Raw genomic sequence first — 27910 nt, forward strand, 5'->3', positions numbered from 1 at the left:
CCGCCAGTAGCTCCAGTAGGTTTATGTGCTTGGATGCTACGCTCGGAGTCCACACTCCGTGAGCAGTCTGATGGGATAGGTGAGCCCCCCATCCTGTGAGGGATGCATCTGTGGTTAGAGTGGCTTCCACTGCGGGTGTGGCAAAAAGTTTCCCTATTACCAGGTTTTCCTATGTCCACCACCATAGCGAGAGAACCAAGGCCTGCGAGACCACCACTAGATCGTCCCATTGTCCGCTGGCCTGACACCACTGGCTGTTGAGCCACTCTTGCATTGGGCGCAGGCACGCGTGAGGTACCAAATAAATACACGATGCCATCATTCCTAGCAAGCGCATCGCTTTGCGCACCGTCACCTCTCGACCTGCCACATATTGGGGGATCTGAAACAGCATGTTTTGGACCCTCTCGTTGGAGGGGAAGACGAGGCCGTCCTTTGTTCGAATTAGAGCCCCTAGGAATTGTTTGACTTGGCTGGGGTCTAAGCTGGACTTCTTCTCGTTGATGGAGAAGCCCAGTTGGAACAAAAGGTCTACAGTCTTTTGGGTGTTTGAGAAGCATGTCTCGTAAGAATCCCCCTGTTATGAGCCAGTCGTCGAGGTAGGGGTATACTGGGATGGATAACCTGCGCAGGTGGGCCGCTGCCACTGAGTACTTTCGTGAATACCCTTGGTGCAGATGCTATGCCGAAGGGTAGCACTCTGAACTGGTAGTGTTTGCCCTCTATCATGAACCTGAGGTATTTTCTGTGCGCTGGCAACATTAAAATATGAAAGTATGCATCTTTCATGTCCAGTGTTGTCCTGTAATCTCCCTGTGATAGCAGTGGGATCACTTCCTGTAAGGTCACCATACAAAACTTTTGGGGTTTGACAAACTTATTCGCTGGGCGCAGATCTAATACAGGGTGCATGGTTAGATCCTTTTTGGGTACAAGGAATTACACGGAATAAATACCTTCCGTTACCTGAGATAGAGGCACGACCTCTATTGCTCCTTTTTCTAGTAGCTGTTCCACTTCTTGGAGAAGGATGGCGAGGTGTTCTGGTGTCATGCGTCGTCCCCTCGGGGGTCTGTATGTTGGGGAACTGTTGAACTCTATACAGTAGCCGCGGGCTACGGTGGATAGTACCCAGCGGTCTGATGTTATTCCCTCCCATGCTGGAAGAAAGGATGTTAACCGGCCCCCGACTGGCGATGCATGGGAGGGGACCCGAATCTTCGCGTCACTTGGTGTTGTTGGTGGCTTGGGAGCCTCTAGGGGTGGAACCCCGGCCTCTCCCTTTGCCACGGCGTTGACCTCTCTGATTGTACTGGCCACTATTACCTTGGTAGTTGTTGGCAGAATACTGTTGTTGCTGATTTTGTTGCTGGCGTTGGCCACGAAAAAAGCGCTTGTTACCAAATCCCCCGCCTGTTAGGGGGCTTTGAGATTTGGTCCAAGGTCTTTATGGTGTCAAATTCTTTTTTCGCATTCTCCAGAGCGTTGTCAACTGCCTTTCCAAAGAGGTTAGACTCTTCAATGGGCTTATTAATGAGGGACGCTTGCGTTTCTGCCTTAAACCCGGAATTGCGAAGCCAGACTTGACGCTTCAGCAAAATTCCCTGTACTAAAGTACGGCCAGCCGTCTCTGCTGCATCGAGGGTATTCTTAACGATGCTTTGGTTAACCAGAGAGCCTTCATTAATTGTAGCCAATAATTGAGTTTTTAGGGGTTCAGGAGCCTCTTCGATGTCCTGCTTAAGCTTTCCCCAATGAGCATCAGCGTAGCTTGCCAATAATATATTATTATTGGCAAATCTAGTTGAGAATGCTGCAGAGGTGGTGATTCTCTTGGCCAGGGCATAAAGCTTCTTCCCCTCTTTATCTGGGGGTGCCTCGCTGGTAGACCGTGGGACCCCAGCCCTCTTCCTAGTGTTGGTCACCACTAAGGAGTCTGGGATTGAATGACCCCTAATATACAGTGGGTCTGACTGAGAGGGTGAGAACAATTTCTCAATTCTCGGATTGACCCCTCTCACCAGTGCCGGAGTGGACAGTGAGGGGGTAATACATCTTTTAACTGAGGCGAGGATGGGGATGTTTGGCTAGTGGGAGGTTTTTCCTTGATAATCCTTTCCACGAAGTCAGTATCTGGGGTGACCTCCCCAGTTTCAAGTTCGAAATGTGCTGCTGCCTTCTTCAGTAGCGCATTGAAGGTGGGCTGATCATCAACAGGCGAAGGGTTCCTGACTGGTGTAGTTTCAGTAGACCTGATGACTATACTGTCTGTGTCTGTAGACCTAGCTGGTGACTGCCAGGGATTTGGGTCACCCTCGCCTGTGTCCTCCTCGTACCCCTCCTCACCTATGTTAGTGTCCTCATGAAACCCTTCTTCTTGTTGGTCTTCATCATTAATGAACTTATCTTCCTGCTAGAAGTGAGTGTCCTCCTCAGTGAGGTCGTAATAGTCCATGTCTTCCTGTATGGGGTTACAGAACCTTTTAGTATTTAACCTTTGGTCTCTCCTGGGGTGCCTCCCTTGGTCTCTTGGGTGCCCTATTTTCTGGGATGGCCATGAACCTGTCTATTTATCCATACAGGACTGGAACTTCTCTATGGTCCACTGAGGTAGGCCAGAGGGGTCTGGGAATGAAAAAGGATTTTCTTCTCCCTATAGTTGCCTGGTTCTGTCCCATAACGTCGAAGAAAGCGAACCTTCGCCTTCTGAGAAGCCTTCTCGCAGGCTTGGGCTTTCGACGGCGGGAGCTGTCCTGACCTATTTTCCTGCGCCTTTGGCGTTTCTTTGGCCTTGTGCGCGGTTTTCGGCGTATCGCTCGCCGTCCGTCTCTGGCCGTCCTTAGCGGATATACGGGCGAGGCTTTCGGCGATCATTCTCTCTTCCGAGGGATCAGTCGCCGTCGCTCTAGGTAACGTCGAGTCTTTACTGGCAACGTGAGCACTCTTACGAGGCATGTCGCCGGAGGATTTGGTGTTAGCGCCCTTATCTTTAGAATGCCCGGATGCCTGTCGCGGAAGCGGTGGCGGGGAGGGCCGACGACCCTTACGGTCGGCGGAAGACACCGGTGGACCCGACGCCCCCGTTGGCGCTATGGCTGCCTCCGTCTTCGACGAATGCGTGCCGGGGGGTATGTGTTTTTGTGCTTTTTTTGTGTGCGTCCTTGTCGCCGGGGTGTTCATCCCCATAAGCTGGGCGTGAGCCGGGCTTGTCGGGCCGGGGACGGACGAGGAGGAGCATGAACGCTCCTTTGAGAGGTCTACAACCTCCGTTACGGGGGCCATGTAATCACTGTCCTCATCACATTTGGCGGCAGCGGGCGAGGAGTCAGACCTAGACATGGCGTAGGCCGCCCACCTTTTGACCCTGCGGTCCTTTAACGTTTTGGGCTTCAGTAACTTACAGGCCGCACAGCCGTCCTCCTTGTGATAGAGGGGCAAGCAACAGTTGCACCGTTTGTGCTTCTCTTTCCAGGTATATTTACCCTTGCAAAGCGGGCAAAACCTAAAGGGCGTCCTCTCCATAGCTGAGGGCCAGAAGTGTGATTACGACCTCGGAAGAGAGGGAGGGGAAAGAGAAAGGCATTCTCAAAGAGAAAAGAAAGACACACAACCCCACTCTCCCTACTGTGTAAGGCTGGCGAGGCCAGGTCACGTGTTCGGCAGCGCCGAAGGATCTCCTCCGCTCGTCCTTCCGTCGAAGATCTTGCTCGGCGGAGAAACAGCTCTGCGTCGAGGGAGGGATCTATGTTATTAATATTAATAATAAACGACCAAATGTCGAAGGAATGATTTGGCAATGTCTCTCGAGGAGCTCCGCATAAAGGCGACCAGTAACTGGGCAGAAAAAAACAATCGGATGGACCTCGACACGTGAGGGATTGTGGGTACAACGCACGTCACTATAGGGATAGTGTTACAGACACGCCTTGTCGACGTCCCCTTTTCGACTACCAAAAACGAAATGCAATACTCCGCAGTGACCACTGGATGTCGGACCTATGCACAGCATGTGATTCTAAGCAGATTAACAAACATCAGAAATGTGATATTCATTTTTCAGTTATTGTTGTATTTGACAAACACAGCCCTGAAAAAGCCCACAGCTGGCCGAAAAACACATACTGGATGTCTTTTATAAATCACGTGCTTACTTAAAAAAAACTTTGATAAATGTTTATTTTCTCAACGTGGCGATGTATGTGCTTTTAATTTTCTTTCCCACAATGTTTTTGGACATTGGCGCTTTGCTGGTTTAAGTTCTCGCTATAGAAACAAGAAAAAGATTTTCAAGCCGTTAAGCAGTGTTATCCAGCGGGCAGGGTACGTCTTATTTATAGAGGAGAGTTGTCCATGGACTGGCTGTTTTCAACAATGCTAAATGTCTTGTAGTTCCATGCCTGGAACTTAGTTTGGTGACCACGACCAAGGTGACTTAAGGAGCAGGGTACCTATCCAAGCCAGCGAGAGAACAATAAATTAACCCAGTCGAGGTGGAGCAGATTTAGGAACTGGGAAGAGGGAAAACCAGGCAAAATACCCAGTCAGAACGAGGGTAACTGGAATGGGCGGAACCTAAAATATTGAAAATACTATATTTGTAACCCACTAAACTCCTCCTTGCACCATGGGAGCCACTATAAAACTGCACAGATGGATCTCGTCATTCTTTGCCAGATGCTGGGTGATCCTATTTGGAAATCCCAATGAAGTTAGCTATACATTTACTTTAATTGCAAACAACGTTTAGCAAACAGGAATTGCACAAAAACAAAAAATAAAACTAAAAGTGAAAATATGGATTACGTCAACAGATTTGGCTTTCGATCACCAAAACAGGCGAAATTGGTGTCTTTCCAATGCATTTCAGTAAAAACAGCTTCATTGGGGAAAAAAACATCTAGCTGCCTTAACAATATCATCACTTATAATAGTGAGCTGTGGAGTCCCTCTTCCGTGGGTTTATGCTAAAACTATTAAGTTTAATTTTCTTATGAAATGAGTATAGGTCTGGTAAAGTTGCAGGCCCAGATCTATGCCCCTTCTTTACTAGATGTATTCGGTATGGAGTTTTACTTGGAAAGCAGATAGTCTCTGGGGAATCCACATTTTTGGATTTGAAAAGCAAAACAGAATGGTTTGCGCTTAAAGTGTACAGGTAAATTCAAAAGTATTTCCACATTGTATCACCCAGTATCTGGCAATGGCTTACCAGATCTATCTGTGCAAACCACCCAGTCCAGTCACTTAAGCCAGGGAAGATATCAGGAAACCTCTCTCAGGGATCAAACACACAAATTGCACAGGCAAACCACCATAGCATGAAGCACATATCCCACAATGCCCTTCTCTCCAAATCGGAAAATCCGGTATGGATCAGGGAAATGAAATCATCCATAATCCACCCCCCCTGCACCCTCTCTCCCCACACACACAGTCTTCCAAACAGCAGCGCTGCAGGGTACACTCCACACAATCATATAGCTTATGCAATCTCTCCATGCACACAGTTTCAAAATTACCATAAGGTCTCTTATAGATTTAGTCCCTCCCCTTCAGCCTCATTCTGGCCACCAGGAAGCGAAAGCACCTAGCCGACACCATTTAGGCTCACCGTTTCAGACCATCAGCTCTAATTCCAAACAGGGGGAGGGGCATGTTACTATACAGGCCAGGTAGCCCCGTTGAGAGTGGTGGCCTGACAGGAGCAGGTGGCTCCTGTTTGGAGAAGCCAGAAGAGGCAAGACTGCTGGTGCTGCAGAGCCTTTGGAGAAGCTTTGAGACAGGAGTGTGCTGCAGAGGTGAGCTGGAGAAATGGTTGCAGGACACACGAGGAGGTGGCCTCTACAGAAGAGAAGTGGAGAGAGTTAAATGGAAGAGAAAAAGAAAGAAAGCATGAAGTGGAAGGTAGTGACAACAGGAGACCATGAAAAATGAAGAGGTAGGCAAGAGAGGAGACGGAGGACAATACATCTTCAGGCAAGGAGACCGAGGCAGACTAGCCAAGGGTTGATGACGAATGGAAGAGAAAAAATAAGCACTAGAGAAAAGAGATTGGGAATTTATTAAGGTATTGAAAAGAAGCAAAGCGCCAGAAGTAGGTTTGTCAGTTAGAGGCACGTGGTTCCGGAGGGCCATCACAGGGCCTAGGCAGATCTAGCAAGTGGGAGGAGGTGAGGGAGCCTAACGATAGGTTAGAGAAGCGGTGGGAAGAACAGACAGGAAGGAAGGAAGGAAGGAAGACTAGCAAGGATGGGACATCCTGTCTCTTGTTGCAGACCCCAACACCATTTGCAAGAGAACCCAGAGAGTCCTGCAGAATATCAAGGACCGGCTTAGTCTTGAGGTACAGGGCCTGGGAAAGCCAACAACTATACTCAAAGGAGCAAAATAAGGAGTTGCCACATCCTGGAGTCTGTAGCGAGGTTTGAGGTAACTCCTTTGGAATAGTAACGGTGAGACTCGAAAGTCGCCATAAGAGACACTTGTGCAAGGCAGCCAGGCTATTTTTTTTTTCTTAGAAAGATGCGGTTTATTTTCAAGTTGGCCCACAAGCACATGGTCCTGGTGTACTTCTTGGTCCCAAAAGTCCATCTGAGAAATAAAGACAGACGTTATTGTCTTCAACTTCCTCCTGTGGTTTTGGCATGCATACTGTACTTTCTGCTGGTTTGGCGAGTTTAGCATTTTGAAAACCTTTAAGGGCTTATTCTTCACTTTGTTGATAAGCTTATGCAGGTACTTCTAATTTCTCAATGAGTCTGCATGGGTGGTTGCTCTAGCATTTTGCCTTATAAGGACAGGAAAACCTACACTTAAGGGATTCATCTTTCAAAGAGAAGGATTCACTGAAACACTGTTGGGAATACAGTCCATTCCAAAAGCCCTCTGCCATGGAGGTGAAGACAGAGCTCCAAGGCAGAGGAAAGCTCTGACCCCTAACCACCCCCCAGGGAACATTCGGGTGACTGTTGTGGAAAAATGCCTCTCTGCTGCATGTCCATTGGAAGCAGGATCCTGCTCAATGGAGGGAAAGGAACCCCTGCAGGTGCCAGACACTTCCTAGAATGGAACTTGCAGAATTAAGGACTCACTTTGTCCCTGAAGATCCTTAAAGGAGCCTCCCAGCAACCCAGTAATCCAGAAGCAGCTGGAGACCTGTATCGCTGCAAGACTTCTTCGAGCCGTATTGACCATGCACGACTCACTGAGAGCTGTTATGTTAGTATGGTGTCCGCTCATTTGGTCGAACAAAAAAAAAAGATCAAATGACCATTTGGTCGAGAAAAAAAATGGTCGAATTTTTTTTTTCTTTATTTATATTTTTTTTTTGTTTTGTTTGATTAAAAAAAATGTTATATATAAAAAGGGGGGTTGGTGGGGGAACCCCCCCCCCCCCCAAAAAAATGTAAAAAAAAACAAACAAAAAAAATTCAACCATTTGGATATCGACCATTTGGTTGTCGACAAATGACTGGTAGCCGCAGGACCCATGTTTCTGCTTTTAGCATGCTTGAGATTTCAAACTGCTTAGCTGCTCCTCTTCAGCCAGACACAGTGAAGCTCATAGCCATAACTCGAGCGCTGTTTCGCCGCAGTGGAAGTTACCGATCCGCTGCATCCAGAATGCCGGCTAGACACAACAGAAGCATTGGCTTGACCAGACCAGCTAGCCAACTCGCCCTATTAAAAGCCATTTACTCGCCAGTCTTTTACGTCTACTCAACCCAGCACATGCATCGTTTCGACTAGAGCTGGTCAGATCCATCGGTTCAATCTCAAGCACTGACTTGCTCCACAAAAAGCTTATCCTCAGAGCCAGCTCAAAGGCCAATTGACCGCTGCATCAACAAGACTGCAACTTCTCAACACCAGCTTTACTGGGAAAGCACCTTGAAGGCAGGCTCAAAACGTTCTCTTGCCCATCTCCCCTCATCACTTAGACAGGCTCTTCTTGCATCTATTTCTTTCTCACACATCTTGCATCCTAAATCAATTGTCTAATTCCCCTCTCTTCGATGTCCGCCTTTGCTGAGCTCTATATTCCACTCACACTGCAATGGCCTTAAACATGATAGGCTTTCATGTGCGCATGCAAAAGGCTATTGTGTGCGTGCATCTGAAAGGATGTGAAAGGCTGAGCGCACATGTGCATTTCTGGTGTGCATGGATGTGAAAGGCTACAGTTTGTGTGCCTGAAAAGCTATGCTGCATATGAAAGGCTAGATGTGCACATGTAAGACTGAGGTCAGTGCGCATGCGAAATTCTGCATTGCTCATGCAAAGCTGCTGTGCCACGATGTGTTGCTGTGGGTATTGTACATGTTACCATTTGGACACCATCTTAATTCAATGACTGCACCAATAGCTAAGATTATGGTAAAACCATCTATTACCAAGATTCTATAGTCCAAACCAAGCATGGGAAGCATAGCTAGTCTTTTTTTAATTAATGCACATGCCATGTGATGAGAACTTGATATACATGCTGGCATTAAACTCCTAACAACGTGAACTTTGTTTTCCACTGAAAGTTGACAGGTTTACAATTTGCGTGGCTGTGGAATATATGAAGCCTCCCCTAATTTGCATATGTATTGTCATAGCTCGAAGCTATACCATAGAAAATGAGCTCATATGTAGCCTTGTATACTCAATGTGATAAGTTACATTACAACACGTTTTTATAAGTAAGCCAAGAGACAAAACTTTGCTGTGCAGATAAACAAGTGTTATTATTATATATGATGCAGTACCTTGAGTGAGCTTTTTTCGTGTACCATACAAATGTCAACTGAATGGCTTGTGGGCACTTTTGGGAGATCAAATGATTTGCCAAAAATCACACACTTTAGTTAGTTGTGAAGCTGGGATTCGAGACCAGTCTGCAACGTAAGGGCCTTAACCAAATATCTTCCCAGCTTTAGTTGGTAGAAATAGTAGTTTGCTTTTATAAAACACTGTTTTGTAGAGATGTTTTGAAACTTACACAAAATCATCATCCAAGCTGAAAAATATATAAATCCATGTAGAGAACACACACTGTGGTCGTAGCTCTATTTACTAATTCTTGAATGGAAAACTAAAAACGCAAAGCAATGTTAAGCTAAAAAACATCCAATAAGTTGTGTTTAACACACATAAAAGGTATTGTATGATAAGGTCACCTTCTTGTAGTCATTGTTTGACAGAATCATGCTTGCTGCTGCATATCATGTGAAGGGAAAGTGAACACTTATCAGAAACAATGTTCATCAATGAACCACCACTAATAAGGAGCTTGCCATTGAAAGGCTCTGCCGATAGATAAGTGTGCGCTTATTTTATTTATTTTTATTTTATTATATTATATTTTATTTTTACATTTGTATAGCGCACCAAGCTCAATAGCATCAAGGCGCTGTTGCATGGCCAGTTGCTCAGAAATGTGCAGACCAGGTAACAACCTGTGTTCAGCATTCAGGCAAACAGTATTGTTTTTAGAGTTCTGCATAAAAGTCCAGTAGGAGAGTTCAGCACATAGTGTGGGAGGGAGGAGGTTCCAGTGAGCTGTGGCTGGGAAACTAGAGCCTCCAGCTTCGGTCCTCTTGAATTTAGGCAGAGTGATGTGGTTGGCGTAGGCAGCTTGGTGAATTGTTAACTATTGTTGAATATTTGCAAGGCACTAGTGGGAAGACCGGTTGAATTTGCATGGGTAGCGGTGTCCGGTCACATGTCCAACATAAGGCATCCGAATTATAGCACCAGTGGCGAAACAAGCCTGCGAGGTTCCTAGGCCCTCTGCTACCGTACAGGGGAAACCTGTCTTGCATTGGCCTCGATTGAAAGTAAGTATATACAAATTTGCTAATAATTTACATCGAATTGCTAATCAAAATATTTTTATTTAGCAGTCTCGACTAATCAATTTTGCAAAACGAATTTATGCCTTGATATAAGTAGGTGTTTTCTTATATTCACTGTTAGAAACAGCTGGAGTACATGCAAACTATAATTGCCACTGCTCTGTGTGATAGTACTGTACCCGAAAAACTCAGTGAATGTATTAATCTCAATTACTTCTTTAGGACAAACATTAAGTACCAACCCCCCCACCTGTGAGCCCATCTCCAATGTCGGTGAAATGGACCATTAACATTTTTAGCCAATCTAAGGATTAAACATGTCAATACTCGAGTAGAACAAGTTACTTACCAACTGGTAACGTTCTTTCAACTGGATGTTTCTCAAATGTATTCCTCATCTTGGACACGTTAGATCCAGCTTCGGCTGCTTCAGAAATTTATTTTCGGCAGAGGGCACCCTGCGTCGGTGGCGTAGAGTCGATGTCCTTCGAAGGCCTCCGTCGAGGGTGACGTCATTGAATGGTATAAGTAGCATGCACAGCACACGTTGGCCTCGGTTCTGTTTTTCCCCCTCGCCATGTGTTAGCTGTTAGTACAGGCAGGAAGTAGCCAGCCTTGTTAGAATGAAAGCTGTATCAGCATGGGAAATTCTACAGAGGGGTAGGATGGGAGGGCGATAAGGAATACGTTGGAGGAACATCCAGTCGAAAGAACTTTACCAGTTGGTAAGTAACTTGTTCTTCTAATGGATTGTGTCCTCATCTTTAACAGACTCCCAAAGCAGTATACCAGACCAGAGGAGGGTGAAGAATTTAGAATTGCCAATTTTCACAGGGCAGAATAAAGTACCACCTTACCAAAAGCAACATCCTGAGCGTGGGAAGTATCCAAGCAATAATGTTTGGTGAACGTGTGCAACGATGACCACGTTGCAGCATCAAAAATGTTTTTAATGGGTACTCCCCTTTGCAGGGCTGTGGAAGAAACCATGCCCCTAGTAGAATGTGCCCGCAGACCCTCAGGTGGGTCCTTGCCCGCCAATCTGTAACATTCTCAAATCCCAAGGATAATCCACCTTGACAATGTCTGTTTAGAAACAGTTTGTCCTAATTTTCATCCAGTATATCCTATAAAGAGTTGGTCGTCCACTCTCAACTTGGACATCCTAGAAATATAAAACATTAAAGCTCTTTTAGGGTCCAATCTATGGAGCCTTTCTTCCTCTTCACTGGGATGCAGTGGAGGATAAAACGCTGGCAGAACAATAGTTTGATTTAAATGAAAATCTGAGTGTTTAACCCTCAACACAACCTTGTCCTTGTGGAATACGGTAAAGGGTGTCTTTGAAGAGAGTGCCTGCAACTCGCTCACTCTACGTGCAGATGTTGGAGCAACCAGCAGTATGTTTTAAGGGTTAAAAACCTCAATGGACATGTGTGCACACATTAGGAATTTTAGAACCAGGTTAAGGTCCCGCACTGGAACCTGAAAAGTAGAAGGTGGGAACACGTTTGTGAGCCCTTTCAGAAATTGAATTATCAAAAGGTATTTTGAAGTAGGAACATTCTTTCGAAGAGCGCTAGAATATGGTAAGCGCTGCTAGATAATCCTTAATGGTCCCAATGTAAAGACCTTTGTGGGCTAATGAAAGCAGAAAGGATAGTACATCCGGAGTAGAACATAGGAAAGGATCAACATTCTTTTCCCTGCACTGGTCGCAAAACTTATTCCAACGGCAACAGTACATAGATTTTGTTGCTGGCCTTCTTGCCAAAAGCAATACCTCCATGTCATCTGGGAGGTCCCAATCCTTGTATCTAAACCTTTCAGAAACCATGCGTGAAGGTTGAGTGTGTTGACCTCTGGATGGAGAACCTAACCCTCCCTTTGCGAGAGAAGATCCTCTCTTTGCGGAAGACGTATCAGAGAACAGATGGACATGTCCAGAAGGTCCGGTACAACGTCCTCCTGGCCCAATCCGGGGCAATTAGGATCATGTGGCTTCCAAACAGTCTCAATCTCCTGATTACTCGAGGAATGACAGGGATTGGTGGGAACGCGTATAGTAGCGGAAAATCCCAATCAACCACGAACACATCTAAAGCTCCTCTCTGAGAAAATACTCTTGAGCAGTACCTTTCGCAGTTCCGATTGACAGCGGTCGCAAACAGATCTATTTGAGGGGTTCCCCAAATGGCCAAAATCTCTTGGAAGGACTTACTGAGCTAGTTCCCACTGGTGGGAGTCTGCTCTGCCTGCTCACAGCATCCACCGTCATGTTCTCCTCCCCGGCAAGGAGAACTGCCGATAGGGAGATTCCTTCTTGAATTGCCCAGTACCAGAGCTACATTGCTTCTCTGCACAGTGGTAGTGACCCTACACTTCCTCTTTTGTTGAGGTAATGCATGGGCACTGTGTTGTCCGTCATTATCAGGACATTCTTTCCCCGTACAGAGGACAGAAAGCCCTTCGGTGCTTATCAGATAGCTCTCAGCTCCAGAGGTTTGATGTGTAGTTTGGGCTCCGATGTGGACCAACGACCGCTGACTGTCAAGATTGTTGGCCTGGGCTCCCCACCCCGTGAGTGTGGCGTCCGGCACTGCTGTAATCTCCGGCTATGGTTGTCAAAATTGTTCTCCTTCAGAATATTGCCCTCGCAGGTCCACCACAGAAGATCCTGTGCGACCCTGCTTGGAACCTGAAGTAGGGCCGACATCTTTCCTTAGAACTGGGAGCATTGAGTTCTTAGAGCCCATTGAAGGGATCTCATTCTCAGGCCAGCCTCTGGCACCAGATAAATACAGGATGCCATGAGGCCGAGCAACCTCAGGAAATCAAAGGGCCGAAGATTCTGGGCACTCTGAAATTTGGAAACCATCTTAAGAATGTCTTGAGCCCTCACCTTGGGTTGCAAGCATTTTCCCAAGGATGTGTCTAATACAGCCCTGATGTACTGGAGCTGCTGGGAAGGTGTCATCTGTGACTTCTTGAAATTGAGGGAGAAGCCCAGTCTGTGAAGGGAGTGGCAGGTGACTTTGGGATGATCCAAGGCTTGCTCGGGAGCACACGCCCTGAACAGCCAATCGTCCAGGTAGGGGTAGACATGAACCCCCCCCCCCCCCGCTGAGATGTGCTGCCACCACCACCACCATCAGTTTGGTGAAGACCCTTGGGCCGAGGTCAACCCAAATGACAGGACTCGAAACCGATAGTGCAAGCCGCCTACAGCGAATCTCAGGTATTTTCTGTGCCGGAGATGGATTGGCACATAAAAATAAGCATCCTGAAGGTCCAAAGACACCAACCAATCCTGTAATTGGAGGGACTGAAGGATCTGAGACAGTGCCCATCTTGAATTTGTCTTTCCTGGAGGAACGTGTTCAAGTATCTCAAGTCCAAGATGGGTCTCGGTGCCCAGTCTTTCTTAGGGATCAAAGAATATGGGGAATACCAACCCTTGTTCCTCTCTGCTACAGGTATTGGTTCTATAGAACCTTTCTCTAGCAGGGATAATATTTCCTGCACACGGAGCGGAAGTGGAATCCTCAAAGAGTGTTTCCCTGGTGGATTGGTGTGAGGCTGCGTTATGAATGAGAGGCAGTAACCTTGGACTATTGTCTTCAGAGCCCAAGCATCTGAAGTAATGGCCTGCCAGTCTTCAAGATGCTGAGACAGTCTGCCCCCCCACCAGTGATACGTTACGCAAGCTCTCAAAGTGGTTTTGAAGCAGTTGCTGGAGCTGCTGATAGCAAGGTAGCTGCAGCTGGAGCTGGCTTGGCACCTCTACCTCGTCCACCACGAGGGAACTTCTGCTGGCCTCTTTGACAGGACATTCCTCTCGTCTTTCCAAATGAGGAATAGTAGCAAAAAGATCGCCACCTCCATTGCTGTCCCGCCGGACGAAAAGGCTGAGGTTGCCTAACAGCGGCCCCCAAAGATTTGGCAGCCGCCTTCGAGGTCTGCAACCTCTCAACGCTCTCGTCAGCCTTGCTGCCAAAAAGGTGAGACCCGTCAAATGGCATGTTGAGAAGGTGAGCCTGCACATCCGGTGCAAAACCCGACTTCCGCAACCACGCGCATCACGGTGCTAGTGGCCATGGACCTGCTGATGCTATCCGCAGTGTCCAATCCAGACGGAAGGGACTACCACATGGCTTCTTTTCCGTCCTTAATAATAGCCAGGAAGCCGTTCCTTTCATCCCCTTCTGGAATATGCTACGCCGCCATGCCATGGATATGCAATCCCACAGAGCGTATGAAAATTTTGCTAAGGCACATGTGGAGTTGGCCGGCTTCAGGGCCATACTCCCAGCTGAAAATACCTTTGGTGCCTATCCACCTACGCACGCACTTGTCCCTATCAGGAGGGATGGTAGGTTACGCTGCCTTGTTTGGAGGTAGCTGTGGCTGCCTGGACCACCAGACTCCCCGGATCGGGGTGTTTGGAGAGATAGCCGGGGTCGCTACTGGAAGGGCGGTATTTCCTTGAAAGGGATTTGTCCACTGCCGGATTGGTGTCCAGGGTCTCCCAATTTCTGGCCACCCTTTTCTGCAGAGCCACATGGAATGGTAATATAGGATCTGTAGGTGATCCTTGGTCTAGAATATCAGTCAGATCATCCTGCACCGGGGGTCTAGCCCAGCCTAAATACTCCACCACCCTAGACATCAGTTGCTGGTATGAGCAGTCGGCGTGCTTCCCAGGTTTTGAACTGCCAAACTCCAATTCAGGAGAGTTATCAATGCCACTGGCATTATGTAAGGTATCACAAAGATCTTCCATCTTGCTCTCCTCTGATATGAGGCTGGTGCCCAAAAGGGGCACCCCCCCCCATCTGATCTTTCCTCATACTCAAAGACGGAAGAGAGGGATTTGAAAAAATCCTTCTTTGGCAGAGGAGTGAAAGTTTTCTCAGGGACACTCACAGGTTTTGAGGGTGTTTTGGTTATAGCCATTTTATGAGTTTCCTAAGGTTCTGGGGGCTGAACTGACACAACCAGCACTTTTGGCGTCGACGGCTTCAGCATCGTTAATGGCTTAGATAATGTGGACGAATAGACTGCCCCGTCAACGGTTTTGACTTTGAGGTTTCTACAGGCTTCAAAGGCGTCGATCTCGAACGCTCACCATGTCTCGAGTGATCTTTACTCATTTGAGGCCTCTCGATGTGAATTATGCCGAACACCCGAGCTTGAGAGCGCGCGAGTGTCGGGTCTAGACCGCTGCCTGGCAGCTTCAATAGAAGGCTCAGGCGGAGCCTTATATCTTGTTTTTCAAATATCTTTAGCATTTCTAAGCGGAATGCTTCCCACTCCGCAGGCATCGACTGCTTGATGGAGCATCTTACCCTCTCAGCGGTTTCGCCTGACGAGGATGAAGACGAAGGGGATCGATGGTGCCTCCTCCTCGATCGCTTCGTCAAGAATGAAGAATGGCATGAGCCACAACGGGAACTTGATCTTTTAGCTTTCTTTCGCCGAGGAGAGGGGTCTCTCGACTCAGCAGTTGAAGAGCGATCACGTTGAGTATTACGTGGTTTGGTTAACTTCCCTACCTGCAACTTCCCCTTTCGTTCTCGTAAGGCTTTTTCTGTCATCGTCTGACATTTTGAGCAGGAATCATGTCATGGCTTTCACCCACACACCACAGACAAGAGCGATGCCGATCCGACTTCTTGAATCCAGTACGAGGGGTTGTCGGTGTGGAGGATGAAGACATCTTGTTGAAGGAAAACTGCGCAATTTGGAAACTACGCAATCAATTTTCAACGAGGCGCACCCAGTTTCTCGAAGCAAACCAGTTTGTGGAAAAACGGAACTGAGGCCAACAGGCGCAGTGCGTGCTACCTATACCATTCAATGATGTCACCCTCGACGGAGGGATATCGACTGGATCGTCGCAGGGCGCCCTCTGCCAACTAGTAGCGAAGGCAAATGGATCCTCACCCTCCACTTAAGAAAGAAGGCTGATGACCCTGATCTGTTTAGCTCCAACCACATTTTAAAGGTACTCCGACAGCCTCATTGTCAATCCAGCTCTGTCCATCTTTGTTCCAAAGTGGAAGTCCTAGATTTCAGTTGTGCTACCGTTTCTGACTACTCAATTTATCTCCAGCAAGAACACTTTTTTCTAAAACCGGCTAGTGCAGCCCTGAGGATCTATATGAATACTGCGCTGAGTTCACTGCACCAGCTGAAAATGCAGACTTTTTTTCAACCCCTTTTCACAGAATAGACATGCAGGAGGGGAGGGGGGGGGTCGGTCCTCTCCCCAACTTCATTTATTATACCCGATCCCCCCCACATATATATGCTGAGAAAAGGGGGAGGGGGAGTTGCTAAAAGAAAAACAAAAGTCGGCATTTTTAGCCAACGCAGAAAACTCGGTGCAGCAATGGTATGACCCCCAGTCATGATACAATCCCATGAAGGATAACAGGGAGCGGGACCCATCATGGCCAGTTTTCCTACTTGCAGAGTCACATGGCGCAAATAAGTTACAATCAGGTACCTTATACCTTTTCTTGTTCTTTCCGGTTGCAATAGTAGTTTACCAGGCTATAGCTCTGGTCTACTGGCTGTGATTCCCAATAAACAAAGCACTTTTGTTATTCTACTTAACTTGCTGACTTTGGAATGTACATCTGCATTTCAATGAAAGAGTTAATTTCATATGCCCACATAATATGGCTGCACCCAGTTCACATCTTCACTATGCACCAGCATTAAACACAATGTCCAGAGTTTGATAGACATAGAAAAGGGACTTGCTTGTTACATCTTAGTTGCTCCTCTATCACAGAGGAGGGGCCTACGACCCCACCAAACACTGATCCCCTGAGCTGTGAATCCCGCTCCTCCAATCCAGAGGCCGCAGACATGTGTTCCTTAAAGCCAGCCCTCACCAGGCCCTACTCTCACAATGGGTAGACTCAGTGTCAAAATCAGCATGAACTAGAGCGCAAGCAGAGCCTGGCGACCATGCCCTGAACAGTGCACCGCAAGCGGGACAAAATCCACCCTCTTCCCCAACCACTGCCCCTACCTGCACACCAGGCACAAGCAGCTGGAGAAGATGGGTAGTCTGTCCTCTTCTCGCCAACCTGGCATCTAGCAACTCAGCTGACCATCTTCCCATTAGTCACTGGCCAACGGTAAGACAAAAGTCCTCCTGTTCATTTTCTTAAGGGTACAGCTCCTAGGCAAAGGGGAAGGCCGAGCATAACTACTCCACGTCCAATGGACCTTGGAAAAATGCAGCCATCTTGCGTGCCTGGGGCCAGGCCGAGGAGACCTCCTTGTCCAACGAACCTTAGAAAATGAAGCCATCTTGCTTGGCTGTTAAGCAACATCCCTCCACGAGAATATTTAAATGGTATTGTTTATCATTCGTTATATACCATTTTTGTCCCCATCCAAATAACTTGTTACAACACACGTGACTTTAGTGGAACACCCCAATGTATCAAAAGACATGCCAGATGTTCCATCTAACTTGAACATACAGCTTGAAGTGCACCCCTTTCCTTTACATAAAGAACCACTAGTTTAATTAGGCCATTACAGATTTAAGAGTAGGTACTCAAGAACTATGTAAAATGGAATGGCGTATAATTTACACTAAAGGCCAAAGAATCTTCACCATTTTTACCTGTTGATGCAAGTGCTATACCATATCACCATATTTGTATAGTGCTTCAGGGCTGATCCTCCCTTTGCATCACAATATTTTTTAATTTTTATTACCAGCTGCAATGGTACTCAATTTTTCAAATCAGAAGGTCAGTCATCGTAAAATTGGAACAAATGTAACGAGGCATGAACACAGATGTCTCGAGCCATTGCCAAACTTACTGAGCTATCTAACGGGCACACTCCAGATATGCATGTATTCTCTACCAGAATTGCCCTTACTGCGATAGCCTGCATTTTGCACGAAAATTACTAAAATCGAAATGGCCTATGTTTTTTTTTCTTTTCTAGTCGTACCTCAACTGTAACCCAGATATCCATGTATATCAGAATTGCCTTTACTGATATAACCATCGGTAGATATGTCACTTTTCTCATGAAATTCATAAGACTCGAAATATTCTATGCTTCTATTCTGACTTATGTATGCTTTTCTATTGTAAACCAGATCTGCGTCTGTTTTAGAACAATGGTCCTTTATTGATATGGCCCACTGCAGAACAGTAGCCTTCCTCACTTAAGTCACAAAAATCGAAAGAGCCTATGTTGCTATTCAGACCTCCATATGTACCTAGATAACAACTTTGCTATGAGCAAAAATGATACCAGAATGGTCCAGTACCAAACTAGTCCAGTAAATATCAAACATCTGCCCATCCCGCCCGCATACCTAGCTTAGCAGCCAATTTCAGTACTCCAGTATCCCAGGCACACTGCTAGCCACTCACACATATTGTCAGTGCTACAAAACCTACCTCGCTTTCATACCATGGTGTGGCACCTGAGCCCAGTTCACTACCACTACTGCCTAGCTCCTCCATGGCACCTCCCAGACTTACCATTTTCACAGTAGCCACTCTCCTCCACAGTATCTGCACTACATCCCTGGTAAACCAGAAGGCAGAAATGCAACCTCTCACTAGCATGCCACCTAACACTATTTCACCACACAATACACCTAAACCTCATTATCTTACCACGCACCATCTCACACCCAATCTGCCCAACACCAACCGCAGAAACAACCTACTAGGACACTGCACCTTCCATCAAACCCCCTACAATACCAGACCAAACTCTTCATCACTCGCTACCCATAATAAGCAACTCAACTAAAATATCACGCCTCCTCTCAAGCCTAACCATTCACAAAACCCTCCTGAACCCCACATCTCCAATCTGAAATGGGCTCTCAAATGCCAGATCCCTCACAGCACATGCGCTGGAAATAGCAGGCCTCATACTAGCTAACAACCTAGACCTCCTTGCTATCACAGAAACATGGCTACACCCAGCAGCTGGTCCTCACCTCATGCTTGCTGTACCGGATAATTATAACATCACTAGAACAGACAGGACCACCAGCAAAGGGGGAGGAATTGCTATCATCTCCAAAACACAACTTGGCATACGAGAATTCACTTTGCTGCCATTATTTTCAAGTGAACTCATGTTCATCATTTTGCCCATCTCTGCCCAAAGAAAATATTAATACACCTGAATTACAGACCTCCAGGCCTAATTTCGACCTTTGAAGACGGCATCTCTAACTTACTCTCACCACACTAAACACACCTCCAAAATCATACTCTTAGGAGGTCTAAACCTAGGATACAAAGACCCGTTAGATTCACACGCCTCAACCGTAGAACAATCCCTTATCGATCTAGGATTCAACCAACTCAGATCTGGGCCCATCCAATGCAAAGGCAGAACCCTCTGCTGGGTCGCCAACCTAAATTGCAACCTGAACTTACTCTCAAACACCCCATGTGCATGGTCAGACCACCACATCATTCTCTTTGAATTAGAAGCCCCGACCCATTCCTGGACACCGCCTGCCCCAGCATCCTCAGCCACCACAAGGAACAATAAGTCCATCACCTTGGAGACCCTCTGTCCCCTCATCCAGCCCATTATTAATCCCACTCCCTCCATCGAATCAGACCCAGAAACCCTAGTCAACTTGTTCAACAAGAATCTATTGCTAGCGTTAGGCCAAATAGCCCCTCTGAAATCCAGGAAAGCCAAACAACCCAGCCACATCAATAAATGGTTCACTCCAGATTTAGAAGCCCTGAGGAAATCCAAAAGATCCTTAGAACTACAGCCAACTACAAAACAGCCATTGTCAAAACCAAAAGCGAGACATTTAACAATAGAATTCAAAATGCCAGCTCCAATGTGAAAGAACTCTTCACAATCCTCAAGGAACTGGAATCGCCCATACCTCCCCAGTCCACCTGTGGCAAAGACGCCACCTGGTGTGCCAACTGGACAAAATAGCGTTACTGCAGACAAAAATTGAAATTAAAAGAACCTTCCTAGCATCTAAAGACACCAGCACGCCCATCTACAGTCAGCACCACAACACTAACCTCTTTGATTTCTCACCTGTCACCACCATACAGGTAGAATCCATAATTGCTAGCCTCAAACCCTCCAAATGTGAAGGAGACATTTGCCCAGCCTCCACCATCAAAGAAGGAGTCAAAGAGTTTGCCCCCTTCATCACCACACTGAACACCACCTCCTTTGCCTCATGTACAGTACCTAAGATTCTCAAAAAACGCATAGGTCAAACCACCGATTAAGAAACCCACTCTAGATGCTAACATTCCCACAAACTATCGCCCCATCACTACCGTCCCATTCCTGCTAAAAATCCTGGACAAAGCAGCCTACATTCAAATTCAGAACCACCTTGAAACGCATAACCTTCTAGGACTCCGCCAATGTGGCTTCAGACCTAGACACAGCACTGAGACAGCCCTTCTAGATCTGAAGATCCCAATGGATGAGGCAAAAGACAATGGCCACCCCTCCCTCCTCTTACTCTTGGACCTCTCCGCGGCCTTCGACTTAGTCAACCACAGCATCTTAACTTCGCACCTAACCATATCAGCCTCCTTCACAACCAATGCAGCCAAATGGATCCAATCCTTCCTATACGAAAGATCCATGAGGGTCTTCTCAGACACAGCATCAGCAGACCCATTACCTGTGGAGTTCCCCAAGGCTCCTGCGTCTCACCCACGCTTTATAACATCTTTACTAAGATGTTATTTGACCCCCCTAGACGACATCAATGTCCTATATACCAATTACGGCGATTATACTCAGATCCTCATCACGCTCTCTGGCACCTACGAGACAGACTCTTCCCGCCTCAATGAAATCTACAGCAAAATCCAAGACTGGATGGCCAAGCACGGTCTGTGTCTTAACAACGACAAAACCAAGCTTCTACTCATTGGCTCAAGACAACGCCTAAACAAACTCAACCCACAATATAACTTCAACATAGATGGAAATGTCATCAATGTCTCCAAAAACGCTAAAACTCTAGGGGTCTACCTCGACTCCACCCTGTCACTCTAAAGACAAGTAAACACCACAGCTTCTACATCGGCTTACACTAATAACTGCCCGTAGACCATTCTTGTCCCCACAAAGCTGTATCACGCAGGCCAGAGCACTGATACTATCAAAAATCGACTATTGCAACTCCCTGTATCTAGGCACCAATAAACAAAACATCCAAAAGCTCCAAATCCTGCAAAACAATGCTCTGAGAGCAGCCCTCAATATCCCACGCTCCAACCACATAACCCAAGCCAGACAGACGGCCAACTGGCTCACCATAAAAGACAATGACCTTCAGAACTCTCATGATCACCCACAAGTGTCTCAATAATACAGCCCCTAAATATCTGAGTGACAAATTCCTGTGGAAAGCCTCATCGAGAGCCACCACAGCCAAATATGCCCACTGCCTCAGCATTCCCAAATTCAGACTCCAAAAATCAGGTGGAACCAGCCTCCCAGTTCTTGCTGCCAAAACTTGGAACTCCCTGCCCCACACACTTAGAGATGAACATTCCTTTGTAGCATTCCGATTTAAAGTGAAATCCTGGCTCCTCTCCCCGACCACCTCCTCCCGAGTTACACCGCAACTACACACTGCTTGTATATTAATGTAAAAATTGTAAATGTAAACATGTCTACCACAGTGTGTCTCACTGCATGCTACGTGTACATTCTAGCATGCCCCATCTATTGCCTACTATTTATTGTAACCTCGCCCTGTTGTACTGTAATTTACCATATCTGTATATGCTCCTGTACCCTTTTGTACTTCATTATGTATAACTTGTATGTAACCCTTCCTTTAAGTCAAGCGCCTAGCTACCTCAGGGTTTAGCGCGCTATAAGCGCTAATAAAACCAAACAAAAACCAAACAAGAGAAGGATTACTAGGCCCCACACTCAGCTAACAAAGACTATTAAGCCAAGCAACTTGGATCCAGCAAGGAGGATTTTGCAAATGTGTGGCTATGGGATCTATTTGTGCCTTTGCATCTTTGACAGTGTATAAATAAACTGCATGGTGGAAATATTTACCTTTCTAAAGCAGCCCGCCTCTTTTCTAAGAACTCTGTTGAGGAAGAGTCTTCTTTGCCCACTTTTACTTTGGTCATGCCTGGTTGGGAAAGGAGGAAAGCACAGACAGATGAAAGCAGAGTGGTTGCTATGAATAGCAGCTCTGCTCAATACAATAGTTGCATCAATACAGGGTTAGTAAAAGATGTGCCAATACCAATATTTCATAATCCAAGTCTAAACCATGTGAAACAATGTCAACTGTGCTTAAAAAAGAATACATAACATTTAATGTGTACAAGAATATTTTATGCATATGTATTTTTAACTTACCAGATGAATCTGGTGGCACTTCATGTCCCAGGAACTTGGTGGGAACTGTGGGGCAGGAGCCCTTTGGCCTGCCTCTGTCTTCAGCACATAAAAGTGTTCACAACGTGAAGCAGTGCCAAGTGGCACGATATCGCTGCGAACAATGCGCACCGCCATGGCGACAGAACGTTGACTGGAGCAGATTGGCAAGGAGCTGAATGACACCTGTGCTGTTCCAGGTAAGCTTCCATCAAGGGAATGTGGGAGTACACTGTGCCTGTTGCTCATGTTTCTTGCCCTCCAGCTCTCTGAACTAGCTCTCAAAGATCTTCTAAACTCACCTATTTGTTTGACAGAAGTCCCGGACAGACTCCAAAATATCACCTACTTCACTCAGGTTGAGCCTGCATTACAGTCTGAGATGGGTCCCCAAGGTAAAGCTCCGCCAGCTTTTAAAATTGATAAGCACCTTACTAATTATTTTGCATGTCTGGGCAGCAAATGGTGGCTGTGAACCTTGTAGAGGATTATGCAGTCTCTACAAATGAGCATTAATCTTTTACAGTAGCATCTGATCATATTTTAGCTCCTGCTCTATTTGACTCTGTTGGGGACATCACGCTTGTGACTAAGCCCTTCTGTTGCAAAGCAGTTCCTGTGTGTGTTGGCAGTCATCTGCACAACAAACTAAGATTAGGTTTCGTCCAAAATGACCGAATCCAAATGACCTAACCAACCAAAAGTCTGAAAGAAGGTACCACCAAATGTTCAACCTTCTAAAAGGTTGACTTTTGGTTGGGTAGGTCATTTGGATCTGGTTTAGGGTTGCAGGGGTGTCCCCTAAACCCCTGCTTACTATACTGTGAGCGGGGGTGTCCCCCACAGCTATCCTGCAATCCAAAAAATAAAAAATAAAAACAGCTGCAGCAGTGTCCCCTGCAACATCCTGCTCACTATAATATACAGTATAGTCAGCCGGGGACACCCGCACAGCTGACCAGACAAGAAAAAAAAAAAAGAAAAAAGGGGGGCCATGCAGCGCCGGTTACAGATCACGGAAGTGAAAGGGAACAGGCGTTGCAGGGACACGGCAAGACGGAACTGAAGGTAAGTAAGGGGGTGGGGTGTGGGCAGGGGTTTGGGCACATAAGGAATGTTCAGGGGAGAAGAGACTGAATATTATTTCAAACAAATAATCTTTGGTCGTTTCTCCTTCGAACATTTTTACCACAGGAAACCAACCCCAAATCTAAGGTTAATGACTCAGGATTGGGACTACCCACTTGATGTCCACTCCAGGCTAGCACAGCAGACCATAGGCCGTCAGATTCCCCTGCTGATATTTTCAATAATGAGACCTCAAATACTATACCCAATACAAAAATATTAAGTTACAAATTAACTCTGGGTGCACACCACAAACTTTGCTAAACAAAAGTCTTCTAGCTTCTCCCCTATTGCCAATTTAAATTCTACTATCTCAGAAGATGCCACTGATGGCTCATTTATTAGTGGGGTCTTGTTTGAGCCAGATGGAAATGTTGATTTTCCACAATCGCAATTACAGGCCCTGAACTAACTTTTAACCTCACTCGTCAAGTTCTGAGTAGAACTATATTGGACTTTCACAAATCATAATACACTTCTAAATTGTATCCTTTGCAAACTAAGTAACCGCAGACCATTGACAAATGTAGCTTGTGTTGCATCTAATGTTATTAATGAGGAACCAACCCAAGTGTGCACCACTACTTTACCTAAGCTTTTGGGCCGGCCTCTGAAATAAGTAAACTTATGAAGTTTGCCTCAAGTAATATCAACATCCCTCAGCCCAATAAAGGTGCTATTTCTGGGGCTGAGGAAATCATCTTTATTTCTGAATCCTGCAGGCAGAGTGTGACTATTACGATACTAGAGAACCTCTCCTCAGTATTTACCTCAAGGCTGCTCCAACTGCAAAAAAAAGTGGGACCAATTGCCGTCATAGCAAACCTCTAACGAGGAAACAGAAAAAGCCCCAAAAATAGTTAAACCTTCTGGTTCCCACATGAGCTCTGAATTCCTAAAGCTAATCACCAATGAGCTTGGACTGTTCGACATTTCCTCTCAAAATGGGACAAACGAAAAGGGTTAATTCAAAAAAGGGGGCAGCAATGCAAAAAGACAAAAAGAAGCCCCCGGCGGTTAAGTTGTCAAGACCGGTCTCTTCTTCTGTTGGAAGTGATTTTTGTCACCATATGCAATCAAAAAACCCTACTAAAGCCACTACGAACAGTAAACCTCCACATGTGGAATACACCCCTGAAGCATCAGACATCTCGCTAGGCTTGGAAGGGTTAGAAAGGCTCTTCCATTTGGAAGAAGGTGCAACTGCGCTACCTAACTTGCAACAGCCGATCTCCAGCCAATCGATTGAATCTGAATCACTAGGGCCGCTAATTCAGTCAAGTTTGACAAAGAGCTGTTAGAGACTGTTTCCAGCAAGGACCATAAAATCCCTCTCGCAGCGCGGAGCGCACGCGGAGAGGAAGTGGAGTAGCAAGTGGTCTGTGTGGTCGGTCTGAGGGACGCAAGGACGGCAGGACCTGACTCAGGACTCAGGGTCCAAGCCGCAGAAGCAGATTAATAAAGAACGGAACAGTCCAGGGCAAGTCGCGTTAAGGCAGTAAGACACGCAGCGAAAAGTTCTATAGTGTGAGTGTTTATTGGAGCATTACAGCAGGTTTGCTAGGTGGGTAAATGGAAATTGAGGAGGACATTCACCCTGATTTCAAGGGGATACTCTTGGGTGAAGGCAGCAGAAAACTAACCATAAAATAAGTAAAGCCGCAGAGTACCCACAGCAACCGCTAAGACAAGGCTCGGCATAACAGCAAGTTAATTGAATTACACTAGCGCGACGATCGGGCGACTGCGGGAAGTCAATTCCTTTGATGCCGTTCGGATTAAGAAACTAATTGCCGCCCGCCACATAAGCCACGTAATCCCCCACAATCTAGTGTTTTTCCAACACGCCTTGAATCGGACCGCACTGTGTAAGTCTTTCAAGTCCTTGTTCCTTCAATTACGCTGTACGAGAAACATCGGCTGAAATAAATTAAGAATCCCGAGTGTTCAAGCGTCTTACAATAAACAAAAACAAAGCCAATAAAGGAAAACAGAGTATAGTAAAGACTTGCGCAACGAAGGAAAGACAAATTACACATTCGCAAAAAATGAAACTGCGGAGTAACCACCCCACAGGAAGGCAGGAGGGCACCGGATTGGGAAGAGCCCACAAGGGGGGCTAAATCTGCAGACAGTTTTCAGAAGGGCCCCATTTTCCAGGCTGGGGCGGAAATGCACTCCCCGCTAGGGGTGCAAAACATCCAAGCACTAGTGCATGCTGAAGCGGCACCCCCAACACCGGAGAGGGGAGTCAAAAGAAGATGCAAACTCTATTACACATAATTGGAAAGGAGGACTTGAATTCACAGTGACGAGAAAAATTCAAAGGAAAATAGAAGATCATTTTGGGAAGAAAAGAAGCAAAAGTGCAAATGAGGAGGAGGTGGCCATAGACAACTATAATGAACCACAGTTACAGAAGAGAATTAGAAGGGACAGCATCGCATCCCATACAATCTCCAATCTGAATGAAAGTCCAGCAATGCCAGAAAGGCTGAACATGTCAGATATGGACAAGGACCAAAATAGCCGTGAAGTTGTGAATGAGGGAATGATTGATAAAGGAGGTCTGCCGGACATAGATCCATACAGTCCACAGACTGCTCAAGTGTTCAGCAGGATACCAAGTAAACGAAAACACCCTTTCAGCACTGAACTATGTCCTCAATTCCCTAGTCTCAGTATTTGAATTACTGAGGTGCAATCATAGACGGGTACACTCCTACATTTGACAAAGGAAATGGCCTCATTGGATGGATCAGTGGTGGGCTGTAGTAACGCAATAAATACTATCGTAATGCATAAACCTAAAAGTGAAGACAACCAAACAAGGCCTAGACATATCGGCAATTCAACAAACATTGGCAGTGAGAAGGAAAGAGTAAGAGATCGGCCTGACTGTCATGCAGGACATCCCGTCACAATTACAAAATATGAACCAGGGAAAGAGTGACATGAATGAAAGAGTGAACGCAGAGGAGCACAATTTGCAGATGGACAATATGCCACTTTCTGAATCAGTGCTAGAAGAATTCAGGCCATTGGAAAATGTAGTAGAAGGAATACAAGTTGAAGAGCAATCAGAGTCAACACCATCAGACAGTCCCTCAAAACAAGGAAAGGATAAGTCAATTATAGAAGTAGAGGACTCAAACCATCCCCAGTCATGGGGAGGAAAAAGAGAAAGAAAGAAGCCCGGAGGCAGCGAAGACTGAAAGATCTCAGCACAAAAAAAGGTTGAAAAAAACAATGAAACAAAAAAAGGTTGAAAAGTAATAAATCAGAGACAAATGCCTTCTTGAGAAAAATCGTTAATGTTTCAACAACGAGAGTAGAACATGATGTGATCAAATTACCTACTTCGGCACTAAGCCCTATTAATGAGAATTTGAGCAGTAAATCTAAGGTGAAGGATGACAATTGTATCCAGCAAAAAAAGGGGGTGAAATGAAAATCATAGCCAATGAAAAACTTAGCACTAAAATGGTTTCTGTGGGACTACAAACAGAAGGGTACATACCAGGAAATCAGGGTGGCGCAGATAAAGCAAAAAATGCTACAGAGCCTATAGAATCTGAACATACTTTAGAATCATTATCCCAAATGAAATCCCTAAAAAACAAACGTCAAGAGAGGGACCACCGATAGCCCCAATATTCCTGAGGACAAAACAGAAACCGGAAGCTGCAAAACAGTCATCAAATTGTGCTGCTATTGGAGCACCGATTATCAACCAGAAGATTGCCTCGATATTCCTAAAACTGGCTCAAAAAATGAAAGTTGAAAAAGAAACCTGATAGGGATGTATTTCGTATTTTAGATTTTAAGTGTGTAATGTATTTTATTTGGAATGGATTCTAAAATGTGATTAGTAGAATGAGAATTGTATATTTTTTGATGTTTATATAGATATTTTAATTTTTTGATAATGTTTTATGATTTCCCTGGTTGTAAAAGGTTATGTTAAACAAATACAATACAATTAAAAAAAACATTTTTAAAGTATTTGTGAGTTGCAAGACCATGTAACCACTCTCTCCAGGGACATGAAGCAAGTCAAGACTAAATACGATCTTGAATCCCGCTCCCGCAGAAATAAAATCAGGATAGTGGGAGTGCCGGAAGATGCACTGACCGGCAACATGGAGCTGGCCGTCGAAAACCTTCTCAGGGACGTGTTGGATCAACCAGCCCTCTCTCCTTTCTTTACAGTGGAATGTACACACCGCACGCTTTTACCCAAGCCGAAACCGGGTGACTTCCCCAGGCAGATTATAGCAAAAATGTTGATTTACGGAGACAGAGATGCCCTTCTTTGTCTGGCCCAGGAAAAGAAAGAACTAAGACTGGGATCTCAAACCATCCGACTATTTCTGGATTTCTCCATCCCGGTACAGCTGGAGGGACGCCAATTCATTGGAGTCAAGAAGATGCTGCGGGAGAGAAATATACAATACGCAATGCTATTCATGGCACACCTTAAACTTCAATTCTGCAGCAAGCTGTACTTTTTC

At 45.9% G+C, this 27910-nt stretch overlaps 1 protein-coding gene across 1 annotated transcript in view; it reads right to left on the bottom strand.

Moving 5' to 3' along the window:
• Nucleotides 1-27910, bottom strand: part of SNX1 (sorting nexin 1) — a 1264276-nt gene that overhangs the window by 772622 nt on the left and 463744 nt on the right. Inside the window, exon 7 of the mRNA XM_069624696.1 lies at nucleotides 21939-22017. Within this exon, the coding sequence (XP_069480797.1) occupies nucleotides 21939-22017 (79 nt within the window). The remainder of the gene's footprint in view (nucleotides 1-21938; nucleotides 22018-27910) is intronic.

Source organism: Ambystoma mexicanum, chromosome 11 (assembly GCF_040938575.1).
Source record: "Ambystoma mexicanum isolate Mex_15411 chromosome 11, UKY_AmexF1_1, whole genome shotgun sequence".
Taxonomy (NCBI): domain Eukaryota; kingdom Metazoa; phylum Chordata; class Amphibia; order Caudata; family Ambystomatidae; genus Ambystoma; species Ambystoma mexicanum.